Source organism: Salvelinus namaycush, chromosome 8 (assembly GCF_016432855.1).
Source record: "Salvelinus namaycush isolate Seneca chromosome 8, SaNama_1.0, whole genome shotgun sequence".
Taxonomy (NCBI): Eukaryota; Metazoa; Chordata; class Actinopteri; order Salmoniformes; family Salmonidae; genus Salvelinus; species Salvelinus namaycush.
In genome coordinates, this window is record NC_052314.1 from 64,855,876 (window position 1) to 64,874,032 (window position 18,157).

General features: G+C 45.8%; 1 protein-coding gene across 1 annotated transcript; it reads left to right on the plus strand.

Annotated features, from left to right (window-relative positions):
* The first annotated feature begins 8,803 nt into the window (after window positions 1–8,803).
* LOC120053062 (fatty-acid amide hydrolase 2-A-like) lies at window positions 8,804–17,776 on the plus strand. Its single transcript, XM_039000311.1, has 11 exons — window positions 8,804–9,168; window positions 10,263–10,345; window positions 10,506–10,642; window positions 11,119–11,328; window positions 11,542–11,661; window positions 15,463–15,598; window positions 15,727–15,844; window positions 16,267–16,386; window positions 16,488–16,599; window positions 16,828–17,016; window positions 17,175–17,776. The coding sequence occupies exons 1-11, from the start codon at window positions 8,977–8,979 to the stop codon at window positions 17,402–17,404; spliced, it is 1,647 nt and encodes a 548-aa protein (XP_038856239.1). The 5' UTR covers window positions 8,804–8,976; the 3' UTR covers window positions 17,405–17,776.
* The last annotated feature ends 381 nt before the right edge of the window (window positions 17,777–18,157 follow it).

The following is an 18,157-nucleotide window of genomic DNA, read 5'->3' on the forward strand; positions in this document are numbered from 1 at the left end:
CTTGCTGCTATTCCAGTTTCAGCTGTTCTGCCTGCGGTTATGGAACCGCCACCTGTCCCAGACCTGTTGTTTTTCAACTCTTAATGATCAGCTATGAAAAGCCAACTGAAAATTATTCATGATTATTATTTGAACATGCTTGTCACTTATGAACATTTTTGAACATCTTGGCATAGTTCTGTTATAATCTCCACCCGGCACAGCCAGAAGAGGACTGGCCACCCCTCATAGCCTGGTTCCTCTCTAGGTTTCTTCCTAGGTTTTGGCCTTTCTAGGGAGTTTTTCCTAGCCACCGTGCTTCTACACCTGCATTACTAGCTGTTTGGGGTTTTAGGCTGGGTTTCTGTACAGCACTTCGAGATATTAGCTGATGTACGAAGGGCTATATAAAATAAAATTGAAATTGACAGGCATTTGATCCCAGCCAGTAGGAGAACACACAGCATCAAGTCTAGTGAATGTAATGAGGGCCTTATACTCACAGTAGACAGACAGGCCTATGATCCCAGCCAGTAGGAGAACACACAGCAACAAGTCTAGTGAATGTAATGAGGGCCTTATACTCACAGTAGACAGACAGGCCTATGATCCCAGCCAGTAGGAGAACACACAGCATCAAGTCTAGTGAATGTAATGAGGGCCGTCACTCACAGTAGACAAACAGGCCTATGATCCCAGCCAGTAGGAGAACACACAGCATCAAGTCTAGTGAATGTAATGAGGGCCGTCACTCACAGTAGACAGACAGGCCTATGATCCTAGCCAGTAGTAGAACACACAGCATCAAGTCTAGTGAATGTAATGAGGGCCTTATACTCACAGTAGACAAACAGGCCTATGATCCCAGCCAGTAGGAGAACACACAGCATCAAGTCTAGTGAATGTAATGAGGGCCTTATACTCACAGTAGACAGACAGGCCTATGATCCCAGCCAGTAGGAGAACACACAGCATCAAGTCTAGTGAATGTAATGAGGGCCTTATACTCACAGTAGACAGACAGGCCTATGATCCCAGCCAGTAGGAGAACACACAGCATCAAGTCTAGTGAATGTAATGAGGGCCTTATACTCACAGTAGACAGACAGGTCTATGATCCCAGCCAGTAGGAGAACACACAGCATCAAGTCTCGTGAATGTAATGAGGGCCTTATACTCACAGTAGACAGACAGGTCTATGATCCCAGCCAGTAGGAGAACACACAGCAACAAGTCTCGTGAATGTAATGAGGGCCTTATACTCACAGTAGACAGACAGGTCTATGATCCCAGCCAGTAGGAGAACACACAGCATCAAGTCTAGTGAATGTAATGAGGGCCTTATACTCACAGTAGACAGACAGGTCTATGATCCCAGCCAGTAGGAGAACACACAGCATCAAGTCTAGTGAATGTAATGAGGGCCTTATACTCACAGTAGACAGACAGGCCTATGATCCCAGCCAGTAGGAGAACACACAGCAACAAGTCTAGTGAATGTAATGAGGGCCTTATACTCACAGTAGACAGACAGGTCTATGATCCCAGCCAGTAGGAGAACACACAGCAACAAGTCTAGTGAATGTAATGAGGGCCGTATACTCACAGTAGACAGACAGGCCTATGATCCCAGCCAGTAGGAGAACACACAGCAACAAGTCTAGTGAATGTAATGAGGGCCTTATACTCACAGTAGACAGACAGGCCTATGATCCCAGCCAGTAGGAGAACACACAGCATCAAGTCTAGTGAATGTAATGAGAGTGGTATACTCACAGTAGACAGACAGGCCTATGATCCCAGCCAGTAGGAGAACACACAGCATCAAGTCTAGTGAATGTAATGAGGGCCTTATACTCACAGTAGACAGACAGGCCTATGATCCCAGCCAGTAGGAGAACACACAGCATCAAGTCTAGTGAATGTAATGAGGGCCTTATACTCACAGTAGACAGACAGGTCTATGATCCCAGCCAGTAGGAGAACACACAGCATCAAGTCTCGTGAATGTAATGAGGGCCTTATACTCACAGTAGACAGACAGGTCTATGATCCCAGCCAGCAGGAGAACACACAGCAACAAGTCTCGTGAATGTAATGAGGGCCTTATACTCACAGTAGACAGACAGGTCTATGATCCCAGCCAGTAGGAGAACACACAGCATCAAGTCTAGTGAATGTAATGAGGGCCTTATACTCACAGTAGACAGACAGGTCTATGATCCCAGCCAGTAGGAGAACACACAGCATCAAGTCTAGTGAATGTAATGAGGGCCTTATACTCACAGTAGACAGACAGGCCTATGATCCCAGCCAGTAGGAGAACACACAGCAAAAAGTCTAGTGAATGTAATGAGGGCCTTATACTCACAGTAGACAGACAGGCCTATGATCCCAGCCAGTAGGAGAACACACAGCATCAAGTCTAGTGAATGTAATGAGAGTGGTATACTCACAGTAGACAGACAGGCCTATGATCCCAGCCAGTAGGAGAACACACAGCATCAAGTCTAGTGAATGTAATGAGGGCCTTATACTCACAGTAGACAGACAGGCCTATGATCCCAGCCAGTAGGAGAACACACAGCATCAAGTCTAGTGAATGTAATGAGGGCCTTATACTCACAGTAGACAGACAGGTCTATGATCCCAGCCAGTAGGAGAACACACAGCATCAAGTCTCGTGAATGTAATGAGGGCCTTATACTCACAGTAGACAGACAGGTCTATGATCCCAGCCAGTAGGAGAACACACAGCAACAAGTCTCGTGAATGTAATGAGGGCCTTATACTCACAGTAGACAGACAGGTCTATGATCCCAGCCAGTAGGAGAACACACAGCATCAAGTCTAGTGAATGTAATGAGGGCCTTATACTCACAGTAGACAAACAGGCCTATGATCCCAGCCAGTAGGAGAACACACAGCATCAAGTCTGGTGAATGTAATGAGGGCCTTATACTCACAGTAGACAGACAGGCCTATGATCCCAGCCAGTAGGAGAACACACAGCATCAAGTCTAGTGAATGTAATGAGGGCCTTATACTCACAGTAGACAGACAGGTCTATGATCCCAGCCAGTAGGAGAACACACAGCATCAAGTCTCGTGAATGTAATGAGGGCCTTATACTCACAGTAGACAGACAGGTCTATGATCCCAGCCAGTAGGAGAACACACAGCATCAAGTCTAGTGAATGTAATGAGGGCCTTATACTCACAGTAGACAGACAGGCCTATGATCCCAGCCAGTAGGAGAACACACAGCATCAAGTCTAGTGAATGTAATGAGGGCCTTATACTCACAGTAGACAGACAGGCCTATGATCCCAGCCAGTAGGAGAACACACAGCAACAAGTCTAGTGAATGTAATGAGGGCCTTATACTCACAGTAGACAGACAGGCCTATGATCCCAGCCAGTAGGAGAACACACAGCATCAAGTCTAGTGAATGTAATGAGAGTGGTATACTCACAGTAGACAGACAGGCCTATGATCCCAGCCAGTAGGAGAACACACAGCATCAAGTCTAGTGAATGTAATGAGGGCCTTATACTCACAGTAGACAGACAGGCCTATGATCCCAGCCAGTAGGAGAACACACAGCATCAAGTCTAGTGAATGTAATGAGGGCCTTATACTCACAGTAGACAGACAGGTCTATGATCCCAGCCAGTAGGAGAACACACAGCATCAAGTCTAGTGAATGTAATGAGGGCCTTATACTCACAGTAGACAGACAGGCCTATGATCCCAGCCAGTAGGAGAACACACAGCATCAAGTCTAGTGAATGTAATGAGGGCCTTATACTCACAGTAGACAGACAGGTCTATGATCCCAGCCAGTAGGAGAACACACAGCATCAAGTCTAGTGAATGTAATGAGGGCCTTATACTCACAGTAGACAGACAGGCCTATGATCCCAGCCAGTAGGAGAACACACAGCATCAAGTCTAGTGAATGTAATGAGGGCCTTATACTCACAGTAGACAGACAGGCCTATGATCCCAGCCAGTAGGAGAACACACAGCATCAAGTCTGGTGAATGTAATGAGGGCCTTATACTCACAGTAGACAGACAGGCCTATGATCCCAGCCAGTAGGAGAACACACAGCATCAAGTCTAGTGAATGTAATGAGGGCCTTATACTCACAGTAGACAGACAGGCCTATGATCCCAGCCAGTAGGAGAACACACAGCATCAAGTCTAGTGAATGTAATGAGGGCCGTATACTCACAGTAGACAGACAGGCCTATGATCCCAGCCAGTAGGAGAACACACAGCATCAAGTCTAGTGAATGTAATGAGGGCCTTATACTCACAGTAGACAGACAGGCCTATGATCCCAGCCAGTAGGAGAACACACAGCAACAAGTCTAGTGAATGTAATGAGGGCCTTATACTCACAGTAGACAGACAGGCCTATGATCCCAGCCAGTAGGAGAACACACAGCATCAAGTCTAGTGAATGTAATGAGGGCCTTATACTCACAGTAGACAGACAGGCCTATGATCCCAGCCAGTAGGAGAACACACAGCATCAAGTCTAGTGAATGTAATGAGGGCCTTATACTCACAGTAGACAAACAGGCCTATGATCCCAGCCAGTAGGAGAACACACAGCATCAAGTTTAGTGAATGTAATGAGGGCCTTATACTCACAGTAGACAAACAGGCCTATGATCCCAGCCAGTAGGAGAACACACAGCATCAAGTCTAGTGAATGTAATGAGGGCCTTATACTCACAGTAGACAGACAGGTCTATGATCCCAGCCAGTAGGAGAACACACAGCATCAAGTCTAGTGAATGTAATGAGGGCCTTATACTCACAGTAGACAGACAGGCCTATGATCCCAGCCAGTAGGAGAACACACAGCATCAAGTCTAGTGAATGTAATGAGGGCCTTATACTCACAGTAGACAGACAGGCCTATGATCCCAGCCAGTAGGAGAACACACAGCAACAAGTCTAGTGAATGTAATGAGGGCCTTATACTCACAGTAGACAGACAGGCCTATGATCCCAGCCAGTAGGAGAACACACAGCAACAAGTCTAGTGAATGTAATGAGGGCCTTATACTCACAGTAGACAAACAGGTCTATGATCCCAGCCAGTAGGAGAACACACAGCATCAAGTCTAGTGAATGTAATGAGGGCCTTATACTCACAGTAGACAGACAGGCCTATGATCCCAGCCAGTAGGAGAACACACAGCATCAAGTCTAGTGAATGTAATGAGGGCCTTATACTCACAGTAGACAGACAGGCCTATGATCCCAGCCAGTAGGAGAACACACAGCATCAAGTCTAGTGAATGTAATGAGGGCCTTATACTCACAGTAGACAGACAGGTCTATGATCCCAGCCAGTAGGAGAACACACAGCATCAAGTCTAGTGAATGTAATGAGGGCCTTATACTCACAGTAGACAGACAGGCCTATGATCCCAGCCAGTAGGAGAACACACAGCATCAAGTCTAGTGAATGTAATGAGGGCCTTATACTCACAGTAGACAGACAGGCCTATGATCCCAGCCAGTAGGAGAACACACAGCATCAAGTCTGGTGAATGTAATGAGGGCCTTATACTCACAGTAGACAGACAGGCCTATGATCCCAGCCAGTAGGAGAACACACAGCATCAAGTCTAGTGAATGTAATGAGGGCCTTATACTCACAGTAGACAGACAGGCCTATGATCCCAGCCAGTAGGAGAACACACAGCATCAAGTCTAGTGAATGTAATGAGGGCCGTATACTCACAGTAGACAGACAGGCCTATGATCCCAGCCAGTAGGAGAACACACAGCATCAAGTCTAGTGAATGTAATGAGGGCCTTATACTCACAGTAGACAGACAGGCCTATGATCCCAGCCAGTAGGAGAACACACAGCAACAAGTCTAGTGAATGTAATGAGGGCCTTATACTCACAGTAGACAGACAGGCCTATGATCCCAGCCAGTAGGAGAACACACAGCATCAAGTCTAGTGAATGTAATGAGGGCCTTATACTCACAGTAGACAGACAGGCCTATGATCCCAGCCAGTAGGAGAACACACAGCATCAAGTCTAGTGAATGTAATGAGGGCCTTATACTCACAGTAGACAAACAGGCCTATGATCCCAGCCAGTAGGAGAACACACAGCATCAAGTCTAGTGAATGTAATGAGGGCCTTATACTCACAGTAGACAAACAGGCCTATGATCCCAGCCAGTAGGAGAACACACAGCATCAAGTCTAGTGAATGTAATGAGGGCCTTATACTCACAGTAGACAAACAGGCCTATGATCCCAGCCAGTAGGAGAACACACAGCATCAAGTCTAGTGAATGTAATGAGGGCCGTCACTCACAGTAGACAGACAGGCCTATGATCCCAGCCAGTAGGAGAACACACAGCATCAAGTCTAGTGAATGTAATGAGGGCCTTATACTCACAGTAGACAGACAGGCCTATGATCCCAGCCAGTAGGAGAACACACAGCATCAAGTCTAGTGAATGTAATGAGGGCCTTATACTCACAGTAGCCAGACAGGCCTATGATCCCAGCCAGTAGGAGAACACACAGCATCAAGTCTAGTGAATGTAATGAGGGCCTTATACTCACAGTAGACAGACAGGCCTATGATCCCAGCCAGTAGGAGAACACACAGCATCAAGTCTGGTGAATGTAATGAGGGCCTTATACTCACAGTAGACAAACAGGCCTATGATCCCAGCCAGTAGGAGAACACACAGCATCAAGTCTAGTGAATGTAATGAGGGCCTTATACTCACAGTAGACAGACAGGCCTATGATCCCAGCCAGTAGGAGAACACACAGCATCAAGTCTAGTGAATGTAATGAGGGCCTTATACTCACAGTAGACAGACAGGTCTATGATCCCAGCCAGTAGGAGAACACACAGCATCAAGTCTAGTGAATGTAATGAGGGCCGTATACTCACAGTAGGCAAACAGGCCTATGATCCCAGCCAGGAGAACACACAGCAGCCCCAGACACACTGCAGCAACTAGGAAGGGTCTCTTCCCTGAGCTCTCAGGCTCTGTAGACAAATAAGAGAGACTTGTGGTGTGTTGGTCCATTATTAGGAGCAGTGTCTGCTGTCTCTTCTCTCTTGGTGCTGGTCTCACCGTCTCTCAGGGTGTTTTCACTGACGTAGATATCCACACTCCTCTCCTTCATCTCACCTCTGTCAAACTTGACCTTGTTCATATCTGCTACTACAGCAAACGTTCTAAGTATTTGTTGTCGGCAGCGGTTCTTTGAGGCACTGGCTGTAGCGATTGGGTAAAAAACGGTCTACTTCCGTGAAGACACTCAAATTATCTTTTTGAGCGAAAAGTAAGGTATTTGAATGAAAAAAGCATGCCAGGTGTATGTTAAAGTAACTCTCCAGTGTTTCCAGATTTCTATAAATTATTACCTATAATTTATAAAAATATGAGTGAAATAGTTAAAGTTCCCCAAAATTGTAAATAAGTACGTTATGTTAAAATGCTTTTCTGTGTTGGAAAGGTGTCACCCCAACAACAGAATGGGGCATATACCGGTCATAAAAATATTAATGTGAGTAGACTGCTGATTGGCCAGCTCATCCTCAGGAGGATGACATCATTCCTTATGAAGAAATAGCAAGCATTTTTTAAACGCTCTGTTTGAGATACAAGTTTGAGGTGGAGACATATTTTTTTTGTTTGATATATTTTTTCTCCAATTTATGCTTAGGCCACAAATTCGAGTAAAGGATGAGTCAACAACATTATTTGGGTAGGAGTTAACAGAATATTAACTTAGGGAGATTTTCACTGGACAGGTGTTCATTTATTGGTTTCTAACGTTATTGTTAGCCAAAGCAACACGAGTGGAAACCATTGAAGGAGCGAAGCTGCACAGATATTCCATGGCTCATCACATTCACATTGTTCTGTATCTGTATGGTTAGTTTTCTGTCAGTGGAGGCTGGTGGGAGGAGCTATAGGAGGACATGCGCATTGTAATGGCTGGAAGGAACTGAGGTCCCGCCTCCTGCCTCTCTATTGGATGGTTTGTCTATCAATCAAGATGTGCAGGCTAATGAGAGATTGCTATTGGTGCTTGATAACCATTACAGGCAGCTCACTCATCAGTAAAGCTCAAGACCAAAGCATAATGTTTTTATTTTATTTTTACTTTAGACAATTCGACATATGAATAACTGTATTTTGAGCAGCCTATTCCTTCCTACTGCATGTTTTACAGGTAGGCCTTCAAATGAAAGGTGTTAAAAACCAGTCTAAAATACTAAATCGTGCGTGTGTGCGGTGTTTTGTGTGTGTGTGTACTGTTTCTGCGGGTCAAAATGGAGGAAGCTGAAGCGTTGGACTGAGATATTTGCTTCCATCTAGTGGCGGTAAACGGAATAACGACACTGCAATGACAGCTGTTGCAGCTACAATAAACTGTATGACAACAATGTAATGTAATTGTATCACTGTGTAGTTTCAGCAGATAAGACAGTTTTCATGGTGATTGTGCCCTGACAACAAAAAGATAGCAGTTTTGAAAAGTGCAGTAACTGCAGTCGACTGTGGTATTTTGGACGCAGTAATTGTAGAATAACTGCATTGTACTGCTGTTGAACTGCAGTTATACTGCACTCTAATTACAGTTACACCGCAAAATTATTGCAGTAAGAAAAATGTTTTCTGCATACTGTAGTTATACTGCACTCTGACCGCAGTCTTTCTTCCTTAAAGGTGATATAACATATCTGATTGTATGGGGTCCCCTACGGAAGTTCCGGCTAACTTTCATACAAGAAACAGAGAGTCTGACATAACACCTGCAGCTAGCAGAGGCAGAGGTTCATTTTATTACAGCACCCCCGTTGCATTCTGGGAGAGTGGATAGAGACTGAGCAGTGGATCTTTTTTAGTAGTCTGGCAATTTCTGGCACCCGAAATCTCATGTCAAAATAGCTAGTCTTCCGCTATCGGTAGTAATGGCGCTGACATGGTTCGAACGGTTCCTGGCCTCGATGCTGCGGGGAGCGGTCGGGATGCTGTTTGCCGTCTTCCAGCTGCTCGCTCAGCGGCGGGGAGCGGACAGGTCGGTGAGGAGGCTCCCACCAATCACCAACCCACTGTTGAAGGTCCCCGCGATGCGGCTCGCCCGCATGATTCGACGGAGAGAGGCAGGTGAACTTTATTAAAGTGTTGTTAGGTAGTTAAATGCCACCCGGTAGATCGTGACATAACGTGTATTCATATAGATATGTCCGGGATAAATGAAGAACTGCCAGTTGCTTGTTTTATTATGCATCGCAGCTCGGGATTGTTTAGGGAAGAGAAAGATTCTGCAAGGTGACTCGGTGGCACTGACGAATGCTGGGATATGTAGGCTAGTAATAACTCACACGACAGTAGTTTACTGACATAGTAGTTTACTGTACTTCGTACCTAATAGTACTTGTATTACTCTGGGCCTACTTGAATAAAGTAGCCTATTGAATTAGCATTTCATATAAAATACATTCAAGTTGGTTGTGTTTTCAAACACATCCTGTCACATCCCAGAGGATATACCGTAGTTTGGTTCCCTATTCTTTACAGGGCTCTGTTCAAAAGCAGTGCACTACATAATAAGGTACCAGTTGGGACACAGATTTGTGTGGCTTTGGTGGTTGAGCCGGGCTCCCTGTTAAGAGGGATTTACTTCCAGAACGTAAACAATAGTGGCAGGGGGCCACGTAGAGCCACCGGAGGGGACTTTACTTCACCTGCACAAAGGTCACTGTAGTCAGAGGACGGTACATCCCAAATGGCAACTGGTGACCTATATAGTGCACTTCTTTTGACCAAGACTCAAAGGGTTCTGGTTGAAAGTAGTGCACTATAAAGGGAATAGTGTGCTATTTTGGGATAGAGACAGAAACAATAGGAACTCTTTCCCCTACTCCCGTTCTCTCTCTGCTATGTAACGTTACAGCGCTTTGAACATCTGGGAAATATCACTATACATCCTGCCAATTGTACTCTCTCAGAATAACTTTTTACAGTGTTTACAGCGTACGAGAATAGACATATTCATCCTAAATATTCACGGTTGTGCGTCTCATTTATTTTTTGGATTGATCATGTTGTATCCCAAATGGCACCCTATTCCCTATGTAATGCACTACTTCTGGTCAAAGGGAGTGCACTAACAGGGAATAGGGTGGCATTTGGGGCACAGAACATATCTTGATGAATCAGACTGTAATTGATATAATTGCCCCTGTTCTCTCAGGTAACCAGTGTGGAGGTGGTACAGACCTACATAGACCGCATCCAAGAGATTAACCCTCTCATCAATGCCATGGTCAAGGACAGGTGAGAGAGACAGAGAGGACACCTACTTTCACTGTGCATTTCAAGTCAAGCCACACTCCCGTCCTCCCTTTATCTCTTACCTCCTATTCTCTGTCCGTCCCTCCTACCAACCCCCCCTCTCTCTCTCTTCTCCCTGCATCCCTCCCTCCATCTCTCTCAGGTTTTCCTTGGCCCTGCAGGAGGCAGCCCAGGTGGATAAGCTGATCGAGGAGGAGACAGGAGGAGAGGATGTTCTGGAGGACAGGCTTCCTCTACTGGGTGTCCCGTTCACTGTCAAAGAGGCCTTCTCCCTCCAGGGTAGGCTGCTAATGCTACTTCTTCTAATGATGATTAGAACAGAGTCACTATATTTCTACGTACCCTGGTACTCTGGTAATTAGGGTCCCTGACCTGCAGCAGTACTGCTGTCAGTTGTATTTCAATATTTGATGCAACGTTTGGTGTTAAAGTATGGAGTCTTGCGTCCAGGACAGGCTACTAATGCTACTTATAGTGAGGATAATATGATCAACATGGCCGATACCCTGACCTGTAGTTGTGCCTGTGCTGCAATCAGGGTTCTTTCCCCACTGGTTGTCCTTGATGCAACATTTGTTGCTAAAGTCTATCTGTCTCTGTGCCGTTCCCTCACTCTCAAGGTCTAAACCTGCTGAAATGGGAAACCTACTGAACTACTACAGTTGAAATAGAAGCCTTGTTTGTTCCAATGCCTTGTTCACTGTCCCCATTTACCATCTCTCTCCCTCTCGTGCCCCTCTCTCTCTTCTCCCCAGGTATGCCTAACTCCACAGGGCTGGTGTCACGGCGGGGGGTGATTTCGGCAACGGACGCTCCCCCGGTGGCTCTGCTGAAGAGGGCAGGGGCCATTCCTCTGGGGGTGACTAACTGTAGTGAGCTCTGCATGTGGCTTGAGTCCCATAACCACCTGTATGGAATCACCAATAACCCATACGACCTGGAGAGAATACCAGGGGGAAGCTCCGGTTAGTTACACCGCTGTCATTCTCCAATGGAATAGAATGGATGGAATCCAATGGAATGGCAACAGAATGTTTGGAATAGGGAGGAATAGAGTAGGAGTAGATCATAGAATGATACCTTTTCTGTCAACCTTCAATATATTGTTGTATGTCAGTGTGACTCCAAGTGTTTCTACCATCTTGTATGACCTTTATCTCTCTGTCTGTCTCTCTCAGGAGGGGAGGGCAGTATTTTGGGCGGCGGTGGTTCCGTGATAGGGGTTGGCTCAGATGTTGGGGGCAGTATTCGCATCCCAGCATTCTTCAACGGCATCTTCGGCCACAAGCCAACATCAGGTGAGGGCGTCCAGTCTGACACCTGTGTGTGAGTGGTGTGTGCATGGAGGTTTGTATCTATCCCGTGTTGTAGAGACACATCCTGTGTGTGTGAGACACTCGCACCAATCTGCTGTCTCTGTAGGATGTAACGGGGCCAGTTTCTTCTAGTCGTGCGTGTGGTTGTTTAATTGCAGGTGTGTGTGTATTTTAGTATTTGCTATTAGCTGTTGCGAAAGCAGCAGCTACTCTTCCTGGGGTCCACACAGATCATGAAACAATACAGGACATTAATAGACAAGAACAGCTCAAGGACAGAACTACATACATTTAAAAAGGGCACACATTCTACAGAGTTCCATTGAATAATCTATATAATACTGGAGGCTTTCTTGAGTTTGTTGTGGATTTGGGGACTGTGAAAAGACCCCTGGTGAAATGACTGGTGGGGTAAGTGTGTGTATACAGTGGATTTTTAGAAATGTTTTCAAATGTATTAAAAAACTACATAAGTATTCAGACCCTTTGCTATGAGACTCAAAATTGACCTCAGGTGCATCCTGTTTCCATTGATCATCCTTGTGATGTTTCTACAACTTGATTGGAGTCCTCTTGTAGTAAACTAAATTGATTGGACATGATTTGTAAAGGGACACACCTGTCTATATGAGGTCAGACAGTTGACAGTGCATGTCAGAGCAAAAATCAAGCCATGAGGTCGAAGGAATTGTCCATAGAGCTCCGAGACAGGATTGTGTCCAGGCACAGATCTGGGGAAAGGTACCAACATTTTTTTGCAGCATTGAAGATCCCCAAGAACACAGCGGCCTCCATCATTCTTAAATTGAAGAAGTTTGAAACCACCAAGACTCTTCCTGGAGCTGGCCGCCCGGCCAAACTGAGCAATTGGGGGAGAAAAGCCTTGGTCCATGGATGTGACCAAGAACCCTATGGTCACTTTGACAGAGCTCTAGAGTTACTCTGTGGAGATGGGAGAACATTCTAGAAGGACAACCATCTCTGCAGCACTCCACCAATCAGACCTTTATGGTAGTGTGGCCAGACGGAAGCCACTCCTCAGTAAAAGGCACATGACAGCCCGCTTGGAGTTTGCAAAAAAGAACCTAAAGGACTATCAGACCATGACAAACATAATTCTCTGGTCTGAAGAAACCAAGATTGAACTGTTTGGCCTGCATGCCAAGAGTCATATCTGGAGGAACCAGGCACCATCCCTACAGTGAAGCATGGTGGTGACAGCGTCATGCTGTGGGGATGTTTTTCAGCGGCAGGGACTGGGAGACTAGTCAGGATTGAGGGAAAGATGAACGGAGCAAAGTACAGAGAGATTAAAACCTGCTGCAGAGTGCTCAGGACCTCAAACAGGGGCGAAGGTTCACCTTCAAACAGGACAACGACCCTAAGCACACAGCCAAGACAACGCAAGAGTGGCTATGGGACAAGTCTCTGAATGTCCTTGAGTGGCTGAGCCAGAGTCCGGACTTGAACCCGATCGAGCATCTCTGGAGAGCTGAAAATAGCTGTGCAGCGACGCTCCCCATCCAACCTGACAGAGCTTGAGAAGATCTGCAGAGAAGAATGGGAGAAACTCCCCAAATACAGGTGTGCCAAGCTTTTAGCGTCATACCCAAGAAGACTCAAAGGCTGTAATTGCTGCCAAAGGTGCTTCAACAAACTATTGAGTAAAGGGTCTGAATACTTATGTAAATCAGATATTTTTATTTTTTATACATTAGCAAACATTTCTAAAAACCTGTTTTTGCTTTGTCATTATGGGGTATTGTGTGTAGATTGTTGAAGGGAAACAAACTTTAATCTGTTTTAGAATAAGGCTGTAATGTAACAAAATGTGGAAAAGGTTAAGGGGTGTGAATACTTTCCGAATGCACTGTAAGTTTACTATGTAAACAATTTGGTGCTTTTCAACACTAATGTTTATTATAAAATAAGAAGTGATGCAGTCAGGCTCTCCTCGACTCTTAGCCAAGAGAGACTGGCATACATAGTATTTATATTAGTCCTCTGATTACAATGAGCAACAGCTTGACTAGGTCTTTCTTTGCAACACTTGACCATATGACTGGACAATAATCAAGATAAGACAAAACTAGAGCCTGCAGGACTTGCTTTGTGGAGTGTGAAGAAAAAAAAAAGCAGAGCATCTCTTTATTACAGACAGACCTCTCCCCATCTTTACAACCATTGAATCTACAGTTGAAGTCGGAAGTTTACATACACCTTAGCCAAATATATTTCAACTCAGTTTTTCACAAATACTGACATTTAATCCTAGTAAAAATTCCCTGTCTTAGGTCAGTTAGGATCACCACTTTATTTAAAGAATGTGAAATGTCAGTATAATAGTAGAGAGAATGATTTATTTCAGCTTTTATTTCTTTCATCACATTCCCAGTGGGTCAGAAGTTTACATACATTCAATTAGTATTTAGTAGCATTGCCTTTAAATTGTTTAACTTGGGTCAAACGTTTTGGGTAGCCTTCCACAAGTTTCCCACAATAAATTGGGTGAATTTTGGCCCGTTCCTCCTGACAGAGCTGGTGTAACTGAGTCAGGTTTGTAGGCCTCTTTGCTCGCACACTTTTTCAGTTCTGACCATACATTTTCTATAGGATTGAGGTCAGGGCTTTGTGATGGCCACTCCAATACCTTGACTTTGTTATCCTTAAGCCATTTTGCCACAACTTTGGAAGTATGCTTGGGGTCATTGTCCATTTGGAAGACCCATTTACGACCAAGCTTTAACTTCCTGACTGATGTCTTGAGATGTTGCTTCAATATATCCACATAATTTTCCTGCCTCATGATGGCATCTATTTTGTGATGTGCACCAGTCCCTCCTACAGCAAAGTACCCCCACAACATGATGCTGCCATTCCCATGCTTCACGGTTGGGATGGTGTTCTTCGGCTTGCAAGCATCCCCCTTTTTCCTCCAAACATAACAATGGTAATTATGGCCAAACAGTTCTATTTTTGTTTCATCAGACCAGAGGACATTTCTCCAAAAAGTACGATCTTTGTCCCCATGTGCAGTTGCAAACCGTAGTCTGGCTTTTTTTTATGGTGGATTTGGAGCAATAGCTTCTTCCTTGCTGGGTGACTGTTCAGGTTATGTCGATATAGGACTCGTTTTATTGTGGATATAGATACTTTTGTACCTATTTCCTACAGCATCTTCACAAGGTCCTTTGCTCTTGTTCTGGGATTGATTTGCACTTTTCACACCAAAGTACGTTTATCTCTAGGAGACAGAACGCGTCTCCTTCCTGAGCGGTATGTTGGCTGCGTGGTCCCATGGTGTTTATACTTGTGTACTATTGTTTGTACAGATGAACGTGGTACCTTCAGGCGTTTGGAAATTGCTCCCAAAGATGAACCAGACTTGTGGAGATCTCATTTTTTTCTGAGGTCTTGGCTGATTTATTTTGATTTTCCCATGATGTCAAGCAAAGAGGCACTGAGTTTGAAGGTAGGCCTTGAAGTACATCCACAGGTACACCTCCAATGATGTCAATTAGCCTGTCAGAAGCTTCTAAAGCCATGACATCATTTCTGGAATTTTCCAAGCTGTTTAAAGGCACAGTCAACTTAATGTATGTAAACTTCTGACCCACTGGAATTGTGATACAGTGAAATAATCTGTCTTTAAACAATTGTCTTTCTACAGTATAGGTGTAGTATCTAACGTGGGTCAGTTTTCTCTCTCTCTCTCTGTCTGTCTGTAGGTGTAGTATCTAACGTGGGTCAGTTCTCTCTCCCTCTCTGTCTGTCTGTCTGTAGGTGTAGTGTCTAACGTGGGTCAGTTCCCCCCGGCCTCGGGGCAGCAGCCTGGTTTCCTGTGTACAGGCCCAATGTGTCGCTACGCCCAGGACCTGCTGCCCATGCTCAGAGTTATGGGAGGAGCCAACGCTGACAGGTACAGAGGGACATCAACAACATGCACAGATAAACAATGACTGCACGTTAATAACACCCAGATATGACCACGTCTTCTCTCTTTCTGTCTCCCCTTCATTCTCTCTCTCTCTCACTCCCCCTCTGCAGGTTGTCTCTGTCGTCTGAGGTGGACCTGAAGAGATTACGGTTCTTCTCTGTTCCTCACGATGGAGGCTCTCCTCTGGTGTCTCCTGTCGACCAGCAGCTAGTCCTGGCTCAGAGGAGGGTGAGAGAGGGAGGAGGGGATGGAAACAGGAGAGTTCCTCTGGTATCTCCTGTAGACAAACAGATAGTCCTGGCTCAGAGGAGGGGGAGAGGGGGAGGAGGGGAGGGAGACAGGAGGGTTCCTCTGGTGTCTCCTGTAGACAAACAGATAGTCCTGGCTCAGAGGAGGGTGAGAGAGGGAGGAGGGGAGGGAGACAGGAGAGTTCCTCTGGTATCTCCTGTAGACAAACAGATAGTCCTGGCTCAGAGGAGGGTGAGTTGGAGGAGCAGAGAGACAATTATTGAGAGAAAGGGAGGTAGAGAGAGAGTAAGAGATAAAGGAGATAAGAGATAAAGGAGAGGGTAGAAACAGGAAGATTAGAAGATGGAAATAAAGAGCCGGAGAGAACATTAGAGAATTCATAGTCACCATGTCTTCCCCAGGTGGTTCAGCGTCTGGAGGCAGACCTGGGGGTCAAAGTTCAGCAGCTGAAGATTCCTCAGCTCAAATACTCCTTCCAGATCTGGAGTGCAATGATGGGAGCCCCGGGGAAGGATGGAAAGGTGTGTATCTATTTGTGAGTTGTTGCTTGTCTCAGAGTGCATGGTGAGTGCTTGAATGTATAGTATTGCCTTAATGGTCTATATGCCTGTTCGTCCAACAGCAGCCCACATCGTTTGCAGAGCTGATGTCTGACCATGGGAAGAAGGTGTGGCCTCTATGGGAGATTGCTAAGTGGACTGTGGGACTCTCTAAGCACACCGTGGCTGCTCTAGGTGTGTGATGGTTATGTGATGGTTGTGTGATGGTTTAAGGACATGTTGTAGGCCTCCCCTACTTCTCTGTTCCTCCCTCCTTTTCTCTCTCTCCTCGTCCTCCTCTCCCTTATCAACCATTTCATGATGTCTGTAACTGGGTATAATGTTATATTGTCTTTCATTTAACTCGGTGGTCTTGAATGTGGGGCACATTGCTGTAAATGACGTAACCAGAGCTCCCCTCAGGTCTGGTCCTGGTAGAGATGTTCCAGAGGGCCCAGCCCACCCAGTTCATCCTGCAGCAGAAGGAATCTCTCCAGAAGGACCTGGAGGAACTGTTGGGAACAGACGGGGTGCTGCTCTACCCCTCTCACCCTCACCTCGCCCCCAAACACCACCATCCCCTCTTCACCCCCTTCAACTTCTCCTACACTGGTCAGTGGTGCTTTAGCTAGCTTGTTGTCAGTGGTGGAAGGTAGGAAGTAGTTTGCAGAGCCTCGTATGAGCTTTACCTGGTCAGGACATTATCTAACCCTAAATGACAGCCATTGCCTGAAGTACAGTTCACGGTACCCTTCTCTCATCCCTCACAGGTATCTTTAACATTCTGGGTCTTCCGGTGACCCAGTGTCCGTTGGGGCTGAGCGAGGAGGGTTTACCCTTGGGACTGCAGCTGGTAGTGGGGAAGCAGCAGGACCGTCTCTCCCTGGCCACCGCTGTGTTCCTGGAGAAGACCTTCGGAGGTTGGAGAGACCCGGGGAGCATGGCCACTGCCACCACCCAGCTAGATACCTCACGCGGGACGTCAACGACCACATCGTGAAAATACAGAGACGTTTACTCTGAGATGAATGAAAGTCCTAGAAGACAGAGGAATGTATGCACTGACACAGAAAGGCAGACACACTCACACGGTCTCTTTGCACATGCCGTCCTGTCAGTCGTCCAGCCTTCTCATTCGTTCTTTAACAACAGACTCTCGCCAGGTTACTGAGTCTCTCGTCCACCACAGTATGTCTGTTGTGTCTTCGTCACAAAGTGCCCTGTGCTTGTCCAAAGAGCCTTTATGTGTCCAGTAGTTGTGTGTTCCTGCCTTGTGTCCCAAATGACTCCCTATATAGTACACTACATTTGACCATAACCCTATTCCCTACATAGTGCCCTACATTTGACCAGAGCCCTATTCCCTTCATAGTGCCCTACATTTAACCAGAGCCCTATTCCTTACATAGTGCCCTACATTTGACCAGAGCCCTATTCCCCACATAGTGCACTACTTACATATTGCACTACTATGGGTCCTGGTCAATAGTAGTGCACTCTATCGGGAATAGGGTGCCATTTGGGATGCAGATTGTGACTGTCCGACAGCTATATGTTGCATCAGGGTTTTTTTTGTGTGTAATGTCCAATAAGGTTTTCTCTCTGTACACTCTATTTGTCCACAACTAAAGAGACGTTGGAACCTTATTGGCGAGAGAATGTATTATGAGAATGTAATGTGTCATGGTGTAGTCCATGTTAAAATGACGGGCATTGATGGGTGATGTGATATACCACGTCTCTTCAATGACTG